This window comes from Rousettus aegyptiacus, unplaced genomic scaffold (genome assembly GCF_014176215.1).
Source record: "Rousettus aegyptiacus isolate mRouAeg1 unplaced genomic scaffold, mRouAeg1.p scaffold_m13_p_17, whole genome shotgun sequence".
Lineage (NCBI taxonomy): Eukaryota > Metazoa > Chordata > Mammalia > Chiroptera > Pteropodidae > Rousettus > Rousettus aegyptiacus.
The window spans coordinates 2,899,824-2,916,624 of NW_023416292.1; the positions used below are offsets into that span (position 1 = coordinate 2,899,824).

At 36.3% G+C, this 16,801-nt stretch overlaps 1 protein-coding gene across 5 annotated transcripts in view; it reads right to left on the reverse strand.

Annotated features, from left to right (window-relative positions):
- Positions 1 to 16,513, reverse strand: part of RBBP5 (RB binding protein 5, histone lysine methyltransferase complex subunit) — a 33,906-nt gene extending 17,393 nt beyond the window's left edge. For all 5 annotated transcript variants that reach the window (XM_016140549.2, XM_016140542.2, XM_016140535.2 and 2 more), the window contains exons 1-3: positions 16,350 to 16,513; positions 6,764 to 6,789; positions 5,560 to 5,732 (exon numbers count right to left, since the gene is read on the reverse strand). In XM_016140549.2, the coding sequence (XP_015996035.1) occupies positions 5,560 to 5,732; positions 6,764 to 6,789; positions 16,350 to 16,368 (218 nt within the window). In that variant the 5' untranslated portion in view covers positions 16,369 to 16,513. The remainder of the gene's footprint in view (positions 1 to 5,559; positions 5,733 to 6,763; positions 6,790 to 16,349) is intronic.
- Positions 16,514 to 16,801: the final 288 nt, after the last annotated feature.

Sequence of the window (16,801 nt, forward strand, 5' to 3'; positions counted from 1 at the left end):
AATGAATGAATGAATGAATGAATGAATGAATAAATAAATAAGGGATTATAAGCTGACAAGTTAATTGCAATCTTTGAGGTCAACCAACTGTCTTATGTGGGTCTCCACATATACAGAGAAAATATTTAAAAGACAATCATAAACAAAAGAGGGTAAAAGGAGATAAGGTTTATATGTCTCACCTGAATTGGTAAAATGTCAACACCAGTAGACCATGATAAGTTATGTATATACAATGTAATGCCTACTAACCACTAAAAAGCTATACAAAGAAGTATCCTCGAAAACACTACAGATAACCAAAATGGAATCCTAAAAAATGTTCAAGAAACCCACAAGAAGTCAGGAAAAAGAAAACAGAGAAACAGAAGAAAGAAACAAAAAGAGAAACTCCAAATCAGTCTTTATTTACATTTAGCAAGGAAAAGGAGTTGCTCCTGAGGAACCTGGCTGGCGACATACCCCACAGTTAGGGATGTAAGCTCACGAGTCAGACTCATGCCGAGGCCCAGACAGCACCACCTTCTAACAGTTTCATCTTCCGCAAGTTACATGACCTTTACATACTTCAAGTTCCTCACCTATTCCATGGAAATAACAGTATCTACCCATAGAAGCCTGCTGAGAGAATTACAATTAATATATAGCCCAATGCTTGACACATAATGATGCTTGAAAAACATTAGCGATTATTTGTCAGAGACAAGATAAATATAGTCCCAGACTCAGGACTTAAAGACAGAGGAAAGCAGGGGTAAGTAAAATAAGAAGGGAATATAGAGGAATCAAGTTCAAGTCTGCATACAAAAGGACTCTGGTGCATCTCTCCTACTAGCTTGACAACACTTGCAGTCACGCTTACCCCTCAGAAAGGCAATTAGAGGATCCTTACAGAGAATGCGCACCTAAAAAAAGAGGCCTACAGATGCTATAACTTGAGGATTTGCAACACAAAAAGCCAGTGGTCCACCCAATTTCAATGGATGATGGGAGGTTAAGAGGGTAAGCTAAAATTCACATACACTGTAACAGAAAGCTCATGCACAATTTCTGAAATTAACAAACCAAAACATGGAATTATACTAGGAATGAGTCAATAGTGGCTGTGGAGAGAAACCAAGGGACAGCTTTTGCTGCTATTCCTGTAAGCTTTTTACCACAATTTTATTACAGAACTGAATGTTAGCTATGATTCCATTTTTTTCTTTAAACACTTTTGCAATTTTTTCTTTCACGGCATGATTGTACTTCTGTTATAACAGAGGGAAATCTAATTTCAAAAATTAATTTATAAACAGAGGTAAAACTTAAACGGGGTTCTCCCATTAAAAATAATAATTCTTCAATTCCAAATTCCATAAGCTCAAGAATTAGGAATTACCATACTTTCTCACATCTGACAATTTTCTTTCTTTCCAAATGACAGATGGGTCTTTATTCAGTCTAATGTGTTAGAGCAGGGGTCCCCAATCCCCAGGCTGTGGACCAGTAACTGGTCAGTGGCCTATTAGGAATCGGGCTGCACACCAGGAGGTAAAAAGCCGGTGAGCAAACAAAGTTTGCAGCCACTCCCGGGCGCTAGCATCACCACCTCACATCATCAGGCATTAGATTCTCACAGCAGCACTGGTCCCTGGTGCCAAAACAATTGGGAACCACTGTCATAGAGTATTAAAGATCATTTAGTTCTACCTATGGCCCCCACCCAGAATTTCTTCTGTAGTGTCCCCGGATGAGGGCAGGTCATCAGAGACAGTACCACTGATCATTTCTTTCATGGGTGATCCATCCCATCCATAGGCACCTCTGCTTGGGAGCTCGTTTCTACTCTAAGTTAACATTTTTTTCTCTATTACCTACTAGTCCTGATTCTACTCCTTGGGCCAATTTTTCTGTCTTGTACATGTTAGCTCCTTAATAGGTGAAGAGCACTATTGTGCCAACGCAAAACATCTTTTGGTGACAATTTCTTAGTACTTAATATGTTCAAATATTACTTAACAAATAAAACAATACATAAAGTTATATTCTAAATGAGGCAGGATCAAAGAAAAACAAAATGTGTTTAACTACTAATTATAATTATAATATATAATTATACTGATATATATCATAAATTAAGGAACTGTCTAGACAGTGTTAGGGAGGAAAAAAGCAAACTATAAAATAGAATAAAGTACAATTACAAACTCTGTTTTTAAAAAACTATATATATAGAAACATCACCATTTTTATAGTACTATTATCTGGGTGATTAAACTATGGGAGATATTATTTCTACTTTGCTATAATTTCTATAATTTTGTATATGAGTATATAATATGTCATAATTAAAAAACATTTTTAATAGGTAGGAGTTCTAAAATTAGATTGTCATGACAACTATACAACTCTGTGAATACATAAAAACTGGTGAATTATACATTTAACTGGGTGAATTTTTGAGTAAGTGAATTATATATATCTTAATAAAGCTGCCAAAATATATGCATTAATTTAAATCTTTATTGCAAAAGCACAATGATAAAAAGAAATTAAATGAAAAGGAGTTGGAAAGGACCTAAAAGATCATTCAGGCTGGTGCTCTCATTTTAGGTATTAAAGAAAAGTTTTGGCCAAAGCTACCAATTCATTAGTGGCCAAACCTTGGCGGGGATTCAGGCCTCCTCACATCCCAGTGCTTTACAATACTTCTGCTGCTTCTATATAGACAAAAGGAGATATGTTAGTTTAATAAATTTAGATCTGGTTAGGTGCTTTACTTGGCCCCAGGTTCATTTAAAAGGAGTGCTACCCTAAAATAAAATGTTCTTCAAGTAAATGTAATCTCAAAAAGAAAATAATCAATGGGAATTTATATTATACCAGAACTCGACTTAATATATTTGATAGAAAGCCTTAATAACTATAGTTCAATGAAGAATGGACGTGTCTGCGGTCACTAAGAACCTGGACAAGGCTGACCTAGATGACTTCTAAGCTTCTCTCCTTACCGAGATTTTTTATTTTAAATGAAAGGTCATTATCACAAATACTACTAAAGCTACAATATGTAAATATCTCTTTTCAGTATTGAAAGAGTCTCAGAGCCTGATACAGATCTGTATTACACTGAATTTCTTATTACAAAGAAACTTCAAGGACAGCATGGGTTCAAGGTTGACATAAGCTATGAGCAACTCTATTACTAATGGCTGAAATGATTAAATTTATTAAATATCTACAATGAGATTTGCAATTACACAGTCACCATTCACTTCCCTAATTTATCTCACATTAAACATACTAATATTGAGGGAAAAAAATGGCATACATGATAGAGGCTCTGTTCATCCCTCTGGAGACCAAATCAAAGCTGTGACGGAAACAAAGAGCAGCAGCAAGGAAAAGTCACGTGGGATCTAGAGAAACAAGCCATACAACTAGAGAGAAATCCAAGAAATTACCCTACAACGGCAGAACGTAGGACAGGGCGAGGACGCGGAGCTGCTCAGTTTCTAGCGGCTGAGATGGAAGCTGCGGCAGTGGCAGACGCCTCCTAAAGGGGCTGTGTCCGCAAGCAGATTTTCACAGTGATGGACCTGCTTGCTCTGAGCAGTAGTGCCAATTCAGCTGTGCACAGGGGGCACCAGGGACTTACAGGGAGACACTGTTGGAGTGAGGAAAGAGGCGAGACTCACTCTGTACAGAAGTGCCAGCGGTATCCATTGTTTCCTGTTGAGCACCCTCCGCTACCAACGCAATGGACACAGCGCAACCATAGCCGCCATGTCATCAAACTGGATAACAGAAGTCGCTCCACCCAGAGGATTCACTGAAACCCCGCCTATCCCAACTCCCAAGCCACATCCAGGTCTATTCTCAGCGAGTCAGGTGCTCCTTGCTGAGCAGCACCTAGACTCACACTGGAGGTAGCTGGCCTCAGTCTCTGGTGTGGCCTTTTGAGGCAACTATAAGCGCAGCATCTGTGGATGGCTTGCTGAATCTCAAGAGGTGGCCCCAGAGGGGTGGAGGCTAGAGGTAAATTTGGCCTGCAGCTGAACCTCTCTCAAGATTGTACACTGGACACCTACTTCACAAATCCGTACTAGTAAGACCAGGAGACTTAGGAGCTTTGCTTAGTACATAGAAACAGACACAGAAAGGCAGACAAAATGGGAAGACAAAGAAGCAGAAACCATATGAGAGAACAGAACAGAGATCCAGATAGAACGAAGTCAAGTAATCTAACAGATGCAGAGTTCAGAACACCGGTTATAAAGATACTCAATGAACTTTTGGGAAGTTTGGATAAATTCAGTGAGAACTTCAATAAAGAGATAAAAAACATAAAAATGGAAATGGAAATTATAAAAGGGAACCAGTCTGAAATGAAGAACACATTATCTGAGATGAGAAGTATATTAAATGGAATAAACAAGGGAATAAACAACTTGAATAAAGAAAAGGATCAAATGTCCTATCTAGAAGATGGGAAAGCCAAGGACACGCAAGCAGAATGGCAAGAGATGAGAGCATTTAAAGAGCATATGAGACATTATTAAGGGTCTGAATATCCAAGAAAATCAAGATCTTGAACAGCTGTTGAAGAAATAATGATGGGAAACTTCCCTAACCTGGTGAAGGAAATGGGTGTAAAACCCCAGGAAACTCAGAGAATTCCCAAAATCAGGGATCCAAAGAGGACCATGCCAAGACTCATCATAATGAAGATGCCAAAGGTTAAATACAAAGAAAGACTATTAAAAGCAGCAAGAGAAAAACAAATAACTACTTATAAGGGAACACTCATAAGACTGGCAGCTGATTTCTCAAAAGACACTATGCAGGACAGAAGGACTTGGGAAACAATATTCGATAGGTTTAAGACCCAGGATCTATAACCAAGAATAATTTATCCAGTAAAGCTATCATTTAGACTGGAAGGTCAGATAAAGGGCTTCCCAGACAAAAATAAGCTAAAGGAATGTATCACCACCAAGCCAGTATTACAGGAAATGTTGGAGGGACCTCTTTAAGAAAAAAAACATGTATCAAAAACAGGAATAAAGAATGGTAACAACTACATTCCTATCAATAAGTACCTCAAATGGAAAAGAATTAAGTGCTCCAACTAAAAGAGTGGATGAATGGAAAGGAAAAGAAGACCCCTTTGAAGGACCTGGAAGGTATTTAAGTCAGACAGAGAAAGATAAACACTATATGATTTCACTTATATGCAGAATCTAAGGAATAAAAAGAACTACTCAAAAACAGACGCACAAATAGAGTGGACAATTTGGTGACGGATAGAGGAGAAGTGTGAGGGGCTGGGAGAATGGGGCGAAGGGTTAAAGAAGTACAAATTAGTAGCTGACAGATGGTCAAGGGGATGGGGACCATGGCATAGGGAATGCAGTCAGCATTAATACGTTGACTAGATGGAGGGTCCGGGGAGGGAGAGAAAAATTAGGGGGATTGTTTTACAAACTATATAGATGTCTAATCAATGTGCTGTATACTTGAAACTAATTAAAATAAATGAATTTTAAAAACCATATTAATATTAAAATTTCTTACCATAAAGAACAGACTGGATGGATGTGTGCACTGATTATTTTAGCAATCCCTCTTGTCAAGAAATCCCAGATGACAATTCGGCCATCATTACAACCAACGGCAAGCAGTGTGCCCCACCTGTTAAAGGTGCAAGTCAGGGCCATGCTGATACAATCCAGAGTTCCATCAGCTTCCTAAAACAAAGAGAACACAAAAATATAGATAATAATACCTAGGTATCCAAATTATTTTTTAAGGTTCTCTACCACCTATGACACTTATCTTGAATATAAATTAGATTTACCAAAATAATCTCTATGTGTGTGCTGATACCTATTAAACTATCCAAAATGAAGAAATACTTCTAAAAGCTAACAGAGAATTTTTGGAAAAAGATATGTCAGTCCCTTATATTACCACTGTAACTTTGTATATACACCCTAATGGGCAATTAGGCAAAATATACAAGATTCATTAAGAGTTATCTCACTAACCAAGTAATCATAGTTTTTGGAATTTATTCCAAGGAAAATGATTTAAAACAAAAAACCTGAACAGCCCATATGTGTAACATTAAGAAAGTTAAATATTTTATATTAATATCAAGCAAATTAGAATAACCATGACTACACTGAAACTTATTCCCAGTATTACAAAATATTTTTACATTTAAAAAAGCACACTTAAAGCATACATATTAATTATTATTATGTAAAATCATTGATCAAAACTAGAAAAGCACACAGGATAAAAATCTAAGTACTAGTGAAGGTACTGTTTATGATCCTTCAAAATATTTTTTTAATTTAAAGGGAAATGAACTGTAAGACATACAACAATATGGTTCGATTTCCAGACAGTATTGCCTACTATCTCCCCTGCTCAAAATTATTTTTATTTTTATTTTATTTTTCCGGTGAAGCAACCCTTGGTTGACCTTACAGATTGCAAGGACCTCGTCAGTTTACAATCCCTGATTTTTTTTTTATTTTTTACACCTATAGCACCTGGTCTTCCTAAGTGGTCTCTCATCCAAGAACTAACCAGGCCTGACCCTGCTTAGTTTCTGAGATCAGACATTTAGTTCCTTATTATAGCAAAAGATATATCATCATATTTAATGTTTCTGTTGTCAAAAAGAAAAGGATTAAAATGCATTTTCCGCTCAAACACAAAAGCTAGCGAGTTACCATGTTCCTATAACCGCAATACTATATACTCTTACCTCTGGATAATTCTGCCCAAAGGACTCTGCAACAAAGCAAAGAAAGAGAGTTGATGAAACATGTGCAACATACCAGGGACCCCACAGCTCATGAATTGTGTAGAGCACTGGTCTGCAGAGTGTGGATGCAGAACTGAGCCCTTTCAGGGACTGCATGAGGTCACATTGATTTTCATTATCATACCAAGATGGTACTCTCATTATTTCAAAAATTTAGAGATGAGTTCTTCTATAGGACCTGTGATGTTATAACAAGTGAAGAATGTAGAGGCAAATGTGAGAATTCTGCCAACTTCTATTTAGGCAAACGTTACAAAGATTTGTAAAACTGTAAAATAATGCCACTATTCTGTCACTATTTTTTGTTTTAGCAAATAATGTTTCACCCCAATAAACTTAATAAAATAAAGAAAATAATTTTTCATAAAAATGTTATTTATGTAAACATGTAATGGGGTTACTATGGCTATTTTTAAATAATAAACTTTTAAAAATCAAATCATTCAAATTATCTTAAGTCCAAACTACTTCCTAAACACAGTAGTTGGTTAAACACACGATTTTCCATATAAATTTCTTAACTAATCATTTTAGTACAAACATTCCTGAATGTTTTTCCAATATTAAATCTGGTATTTATACATTAGTAGTAATAAACATTTCAAGCTATAGATGATGGTATGATGATATTGCCTGCTTGTCAGAAGTTATATTTCAGTAACAGCACCATCTTTGTCAGTATTTATTTATGTAACTACCTAAAGATTTTATTACAATGGTTTTTAAACTATACTCTGAGAATTACAGGTCCAAGAAAGTTGTTTTACATATATAGCATATAAATAAGATTTCATTTTAAAAAGAAGTCTACTGCTTTAAAATGTCTGAAAACCATTTTATTATCTTGTCCTTTATAAAAATTAATGGAAAATTGAAGAGTGACAAACATTAAAACTTATCCAAAAAACACAAGTCCTTCAGTTAAAACTAGAAGACAGATGAAAATCAGGGTAAATAATTTCCAAAAAGGGTGATTATTTTGATTTACCCAACGTGCACCAGACTTACTTGGCTGATCACATTCAATTATGAAAGAAAAGAATGAAATACTAAAACCAGATCAAGATAGGTCTTTTTTGAAAGAATCTTTTTAAAGTTACTAAAGTAACACACGAGTAAAAGACATGCGTAATTAAAAAATGATAGTCTCCTCCCTGCAACCTACCTTGTTAAGTACCAAGGTAAAAGCTTCCATATATTTCTATATGCTTATATAAACATTCACATATTTATGGTTTGTTTTTTATATAAAATACTACCCAATTATGTGACTTGCTTCTTTAACAATATATCCTATACAACTTTCCAAATCAATAATATAGATCTATAATCACATAGTTAAGAAACAAACAAAAAGATACATTTATTTAAAAATTAAAAACAAAACCAAAAAAAAACCTCACAACCTAAAAATATAAAGTACTCAGGGAGAAGCAGAGTGTGGTTTGCTGTGTTCGGAGAAGGGAAAGCCACATACATAAGATTCTGAGATAATCCAGAATCCAGGGACCATTTAATGTATGATTACTCCTAACACAGATTACCCCTGATTTTGTATTTCTGTTTTAAGTTTTGTGGTGTTTTTTTCCTTCTTTTTAAAGGATCATCCCAGTTAAGAGGGTTACAATAAAGAATTTAAAGGAACACAAAGAAAAAGTGACTTATAAAAAAGATTAACTGAGTTTGTGGTACCTCGGTTGCAGGGCCTGAGCAAGAAAGCTGTCTAGCAGGGTTATGGGAGCACACAGTCATTTCCTCAGAATGCTCAAGACCATTTTTATATTCTCCATTCTCCCACCAGCTACCATTCTGTGTTACAATTAGGTAACTTAGGCTTGGTTTTAAAGACAAGACGGGGAAAAGGTACCCAAAGATGTGGATATCAAAGAGAAGTAAACTTTGGTCAAAGAGATTTAACTTAATAATGCACTTGATAATTGAAAAAACATGAATGACTTTTATAGCAAAATACACATTTCCAAAACTGATTATAGAAGAAAAATTTTTGACTGGACCAATAGGTAAACAACACATAGACCTACCATTTAAAAAGGGGGGTGTGGTGGGGGGGTGGCAGGCCCATATGAATTTGTGAGCAATTTCTCTGTAAGCAGCAGATAATTACTACGTCATTCAAGGTATTTGGAGGCAGAATATATAATTAGTTTTTTAAAAGCCAACACACCTGATACAAAACCAGATAAAGACGGTACAAAAAAGAAAACCACAGACTCTTTCACTTAAGAACATGAATGGTACATGATATTTCACCTTTAGATTCTGCAGACTTGAAAAGTAATTTCCACCAACACATACAATTATAACCGAATTCTGAACACAAAGAATCTGGAGTTTGTTATTCTACCATATAAGAGGACATTATGGTACAGCAGGAAAAAAGGGGAACAGAATCATGACAAGACCACTTCAAACACCTTCTAAGCGCAATGCATCCTTAATCAAGAGTGTTTAAAAGCCATACAATCCTATTGAGAACACTACAAAGAGAAAAACTACCAAAAACACAATTATCATTCCAAAAGGTAGATTAAAACCATTTCAATTAATATCAGCAACTGGAAAGGGATATAACACCATTATTAGTTAATATCTTGGAGGTTCCAGTTAAAAGAATAAGGAAATGAAATAACTAGGGTTTAAACACTGAACATAAGGAAATAAAACTATTTCTCTTTTGCTGATATTACTAAGTACCTAGAAAACGTAAGACACTCCAATAAGAAAATTACCCAAATAAATAAGAAAATAAGGTAAGATGGTTTGTTAGATACAAGAAAAATGTTCAAACATTTATAGCTTGTCTTTGCATTACCAATTAGTATCCAGAAATGTAAATGAAGGGGAAAATTCCATTCGCAATGGAATTTAAGAAAAACATTAATAAGGAAGACACAGGATATGAATAAAACTATAAAATCTTAGTTAAGGCTATAAAATCTACAAAAAATGAAAAGAATCTACATTCTGCGATGGAAAAGCTTAAGGATCTTCTCCAAAGATTAATAAATTTAATACCGTTCCAGATGTATTAAACATAAATGTCAAAAAATATTTTCTACATGTACTATAAATATCACTGATATATGATAGAGGTGGCATTTCAATTTAGTGGGACATTTACAGGGATGAACAACTAACTAGAAAAAAGTTACAATTTCTCTCTCATGTCATAAAATCAATTGCAGGTAAACTGATGTTTGTTTGTTTTTTAATGTAGTCAAGTTTATTCCCCTTAAATCACAAAACAGAATCTTTGGTTGTTAAATTTATGTTTTTAAAAAACAAAAAATGTTAGGAGAAAATCCAGGAGACCACATGTATAATCTAGGGTGGGTAAAACCTTAGCAAAGTAAAGAAAACCAAAAGAAAAGTGAAATATATTTGATTACATAAAAATTAGAACATTTCGCATATAGTTGAGATTGAGAAAAAAATATGCAATGCAGATGACCGATAAGAGTTGATATCTATATTATAAAGTATGTTTATAACAATAAGAAAAATTTTTAAAAGGCAACAAAGATGAATAACTCAGAAGAACAAAATCAGATAGCCTCTAAACAAAGGAAAACAAAATCGACCTCAGCTGTAGTCAGAGAAACATAAATCAAATTTAAAATGATGCCACTTTTATCCATCAAACAGAACATTTAGGGAACACCAACTGCTGGTAGGGAATGTGGGCGAGGGGTATCTTCACATGTTGCCTATAAAAATGGGAATCGTTATAGCCTTTTGGAAAAAGATTGACAGCATCTATTAAAAACAAAAAACATAGTCTTAATCCCAGCATTCTACAATGAGAACTTTCATCTCCGCATATGTAAACACAATAACAACATATGCATAAAGACATTTAAAGTACTGTTCTCAGCTGCAAAAAAAAAAAAAAAAAGGAAAAATGAAAACCCCAAAAACTGGAAAAAAGTTTTTACTTCCAGTTTTAGTAGAATAGTGGTTAATTAATACTGGAATTTAGTGGAATTAATAGCCCATTAATAGTAGAATGGATAAACTGTGTTGTATTCAAATGTGAATAAATTATACTAATCCTCTCAGAGAAATTTTTATTGGTCTTACTAAGTAAAGAAAAAAAGCAAGACAGAAAGTGTATTTAATATAATCTCATTTTTTTGTTAATGTGTGTACATATACACACTAGTATAGTCATAGAGAAAAATATGAAAGGAGATACATAGGATTATAAACAAAAAGGAGGAAAGGAAAAAAAACACTCAAAAGCATTTATAGGTAAGTTAAAATAATATCATAAATGTGTATCATGAATGTATTAAAAAATCATTGGCTGTATTACCTAACATGTAGAAATAGTATCTTACAGTGTTAAGTGAAGAAAGCAAGTTGTAAATAATATATGTGTGTGTGTGTGTGTGTGTTCTATATTTGGAAAAAGCAAAAACAAACTCCTTACACATTTATTTAAATGTATTTATATGAGCAAGAAAAAAAGAGTATGAAAGGATAAACTCTAGACAGCTACTATTTGGAGAAGGGGAGAAAAACTATTTTTTCTGTATGCATATTTATATTGTTTCCACTGTTGTGATAAATATGTATTGCATTTATTAACTTAAAACAAATGAAATTAAAGAACGTCAATGAGCTTTCCAGAATTAAACGCTCACTGGCTCATTATTTCTTTGAAGAGTTCAAAACTGCATTTATCGTTAGCAGGTACCACTTATTGAATGCTTATGTGTCAGACTATGTACTAAGGCCCTCTTTATATTTTCTCACTCAATCCTCTCAGGTCACTATTAAGCAAGTAGCATTATTATACTCCATTTCATTGAAGAAAGTTAGGCTTAAAGGTTAAGTCCTTTCCCAAGTTCACATAGACCCAGAAACCATACAATCTTGCCTAAATTTGACTTCGAGGTTATTAGTCTTTGATTTGCAAAATACATCTGCCTTTTACTGAGGCAAAATTTGCCCATCTCCATCTCTTTCAGCATGTCTTCCTTTCTCTCCCCAAATCTCAAATATCACCAACAGTTATTTTCCATGCAAGCTCCCTAGGGCCAAGAAAAGTAATTCAACCAAGGGAAGTGAGCTAAGTGATCTACCTAAACTCTCTATTGAGGGCTTTTCTTGGCAACAACCAAGTTTACTTTTTATTTGTTTCAAAAAATATCATTCTTTTTCCCAGAGAAGACAAAAGAAAAAGAAATCAAGCATTCTACATGCCATTTGTGTAAAAAGCCCAAAGAAGAAGGCCCACAAATTATCTGTTGATAACTGAATAAGTAATTTTGGAAATAAACTATCCAGCCTAACCAAGCAGAAAACTTCTCTATTCTTCACAGTCCACAAAATGTTAAACCCTTCCTAGTTGCCTCAGTTTTTACAATCTTGGCCTTCAATCACATTAGATTTCTTGACACTATTCTTAAAAGACTGTGCCACCCTCACTCATTCACCTTTGGCTACGTGCCCTTCTTTTGTACAGCAGATCCTCGAATAACGTCTCATTCATTGTTATAAAGTTGATGAGATGCTGTAGGAACTTAACTGGTTTATATCAATCAGCCCATGGTAAAATTGGTTTCATTATTACTACATTGTTTTGCCTAAAGTCAGAGAATCTATCAATGACATCAAGTGAGGACTCCGTGTACACGCTTTTTTCAGAATCTGAGTTTAGACTGCTTTCAGTGCAATCATCCTAGTTTCTTCAGGGTCCTCTCCTTTATTTCCTATTAGGATCCTTTCTCCAAACTGACTTTTAGCTTTCCAGGCCTTTCAGGTCTTCTCCCATCCAGTCTCATGACATGGAATAATGTCTATTCTCTAAATTGCTCAACATCCCCCTCCTTAAAGACTTGATCATCATGACCTCTAAAATTTCATGGACCTTTTCTCCCAATGGTCCTTTTATCTTCTACTTGCCAAACAATTCCTCCCTATTATAACAAGCCCAGAGTAGCAGTTTCCATTCTGCTTCCTCAATCTAACAAGTGATGACACAGTTTATGAAATTTCTTTTAGAGAAATGCAACTTGCAGGTGTCTAGATAACTGATCCCACCCCATCCTAATCCAATGCCATCACTACCCTAATTACATGTCCTAGGCTCCGGTCTTGCCTCACTCTTCAACCTTTCGCAAAGCTGCCACAGACCACATTCTAAGCCCAAATCTCATCATGTCACTTACCTGCTAAAAAATCTCTCTTGCTAAACAATATACTAAACTTTTAAGTATAATTTTTAAAAAGCATTTTCAATCTGGCATCAACCACTATATTCCAATTTATCTTTGGCTCGCTGCCCATCAGCACCTTGCATGACCAACCCTAAGCACCAGCTGTAGACTACTACTATTGCCTGAACATACCACTTATATTCATGCCCTCAGAACATTTGCCCCTATTGTACTGGTAATTACCTAACTTATCTGCTGGAAAAATTCTACTTGGTTAAATGGCATGTCCTCTGTAAAATCAGCCCCAAATTCTACTGCCAACCAAACCAATACAGAATTGCTCTTTCAGCTAGATTCCCATAATGCATTAATTTATATAGCTCCACATTATACAGTTATTTGTTTCTCTCCTCCTAGTTCTATGTATGTATCTAGGGCAAAGGCTGCATCTTATTTCAATGTTTTTCAAAAAGTATGACCCGATCAACCATAAATGGATGATTAATTTAGTGAGCTACATATTTTTATTAGAAGATACCAGAGAACACTCAGCATAACAAAGATTAAGTATAATTTTGAGAAACTTGGTTATATGTGTAGGTGTGTTAATGGGTTGTGATAGAAAAAAATATTTTTGAGTTGTGGGGAAAATAAGTTTAAAAAACTCTTTAACTTTATATCTCCAGTGCATACTGCCTGATACACAGCAAGGGCTCAAAATTTGGTTGCAGAAGTAAATTAGTAATTTGAGTATCCACATTAAGAACACATTATCATTAATTTCCTTTATCTGGTCAGATATCCTTTAGTATAGGGGTCCCCAACCCCCGGGCCACTGATCGGTACCGGTCCGTGGCCTATTAGGAACCAGGCTGTACAGCAGGAGGTGAATGGTAGGTGAGTGAGCAAAGCTTCATCTGTATTTACAGCCACACTCCCCAGCGCTAGCATCACCACCTCAGGTCATATGCTCATAATAGTACCCGTCCCTGGCCGGGGACCACTGCTTTAGTATACTCGCACGATCACATCACTTCTGTTCCCTTCTCCATTTTCTCTGCGATCACTAACTTTCCCGCTTTAAAACTCCAAATCATGTCCATAGAGATTTATATCTTATGGATCCAGCCTTCCTTTAAATTGTCTAACCCTCCTAAATGTCACCCTCGTTAATCTTCTGTATATATAAAAAAAAACTTTCCCATGACTCTGAGGCAAAATTATCCCTTTAATGGTACTAGCCTATCACCTTTCCTCCACTCTTTAGTTTTTAAATAAAGGGTCAACCCTTTCCTTCCATTTTGTCTCCCATGCCTTCCTAAAATCACTGTAATATGGCTTCCGCTCAACTTGCTGAGGGGCCTAAAGCTGTGTAAGGACTAAATAGAGCAGCCCTATTTCAGCTCTCAACACTGACTGCTCTACAACTGGCTTCTATGGAAGACACAACACCAACCTGTATATTCTCTTATCCCACTACACAGATAAATATATGGAAAGCACTCAAAAATTTGCCTAGGTCATAGTAAGTACTATATAACTGTTATTGATTATTAATTTCTCTTCTTATCCCCTAAATATAGGTAATTGTCGAAGATTCTGTCTTCAGCAGTTTTTTCTCCCCACCCACTTTCTCCCTTGTTCTTGTCAATGTACTCACAAGTTTCAATTAGCTCACCTGCAAGGATAACAAATCTCTTTCATAAACCCAAACCTCTCCTGAACCCCAGATCCACACTCAACACATCCAATGTTGTCCTTTACCCATGTCCTTAAATGTTAATCAGTAATATTACTATTGGCTTCCATCATTTTTCACTTCACTCACCATCACTACCACCACATGCGATTTCCAAATTCTGTCAACTTTACCTCCTCGATGCCATTTCTATCTTCCAGCTCAAGCCTTCTTTATCACTCATCTACTCCCGCCCTCCAAACCAGTTTCACACCCTCCAAGATTCAACTAAACAATATTGTCAGAAAAACCTTTTTAAAAAAATCATAGCTCAGACTTGAGTTACTTGCCACATCAAAACCCTTCAAGAGATCTGCCCTAGCTTCCTTGAATAGCACAAATTTTCAGCTGGGCATTCAAGAGCCTCCACAAAATTGATGGTATCAACCCCATCTCTTTGCCTTCTCTTTATTCACAGTACCCACAACCTGGCCACGCAGGAAAATTCTTTAGGTCTTCTCTCACTGACTGACGTCCTAAATCAAACACATTCCTAATAAGCACTCCTCTCCATATCTTCATACAGTCTTTCATTATTTTACTAATCTTAAAAATCCACTCAAAACTCTAACTCCTCTACAGGCTTTCTGTTTTCGATTACCTTTCTTTCTCTGACTCAAAGATATTCATTCTATCTTCTAAATGTTCTTAGCACTTGATAATGGTTCTTAAAGGTCTGCCTAAGTTCTGCAATACCTTATAGTTATTTCAATAATCATCATCTCCCTACACAAAAAAGAGCTCCTTAAAAGTATAAACCGCTTCTTAAATATTTTTGTAGCCCTCTGGACAGCCATATTAGTAGTCTGATTTAAAAGAAGAAAAGAAACATAACCATTAAAGACAGTGAGTCCTTTAGGCATTCTAGGAAACCCCGGACATCCTCAGGCTACCATGCTAAACATCTAATGAAAGCCTAGAAGAAAGAACCGAATGTTTTTAAACAACTTGGGTAAGGGGTAGGGAGGAAATGACTGAAAGAGATGGTAAGGAAAGGCTGCCTCCGTAGTTCACACCTCAGTATTTTACGCACCGTTCCTCGTAGTTCAGGAGCTTAAATGGGAAGTCGAGATAACTAGAGACCAGTGCCAATTATGCTATTTACTTGTTTAATACCTTCAAGTCACTGTCCTCTGAGTCCTTCTGCATCTATTCAAAAGGAACTTCATTTAGAAGATCTGCAAGTTACCCTCCTTAGGCATCTGTATTTCTACAAAAAGATTTAACCTGTCCAGACACCCAATTCCCCGACAAGTCTTCAAAACTTCACCTCAAGTCTCACTTCCTCAGATTTCTTCTTCTCCAGTAACTCTGGTCCTGCCTGCTCTGGGCTACTTCAGCATCAGTGATCCTTGTCATCTAAGCTAATTCACAAACTGTCTCTATTCCTCCACAATTATCAGAAAGTAGCCTTGGAAAAGGCAATGCATTCTGCCTGGGCAGAAGCTGAGCTTCCTCCTCTTGCTGGTGCTGCATATCAGGAGCGCCCAAAGATCCACAGCAGAACTATGTACCTAAGGTTGCAGCCTGAGTCCCCTCCAGCCCGGATTCCCATTTTCCAAGACCAAAGCGTTCGCTGAGACGCAGCCACAGCCCTCCTCACCCAGCAATTCGAGGTTCATCCCTGAGGACTCTGGCCGCCCGGTCTCTGCTCCAGCGACGATACCTTTTTCCCCGCTAGCTTCTAACACTGCGTCTGAATGGGGGCGGGGGTCGCCGCAAATAGCCTGGAGCTAGGTCCGGAGACTTTCTGGTTTAGAAGACCCCGCGGCTTCCGCTTACTTCCCCCGCCTTCCCCGTTCGTTTCACGTGGGCTGTCCATATATATGCCTAACCAAAAAGAAGTACAAACTCCCTCGAAATCACTTGACTATGACATTGATTAAGGGATAAAAATGTTATCGTCACTTCGTACTTTAAAAAGTGCAAGAATTTGAGGCCATTTTCTCCTAGGTCATGTAAGTGAGCTAGAAATTCTAGGCATATAATTAGACTACTAGTAGCTAACTAGTAGCTGCTATGTTGTGTGTTTAGCGGCGTTGTCTCGGCAGGCTG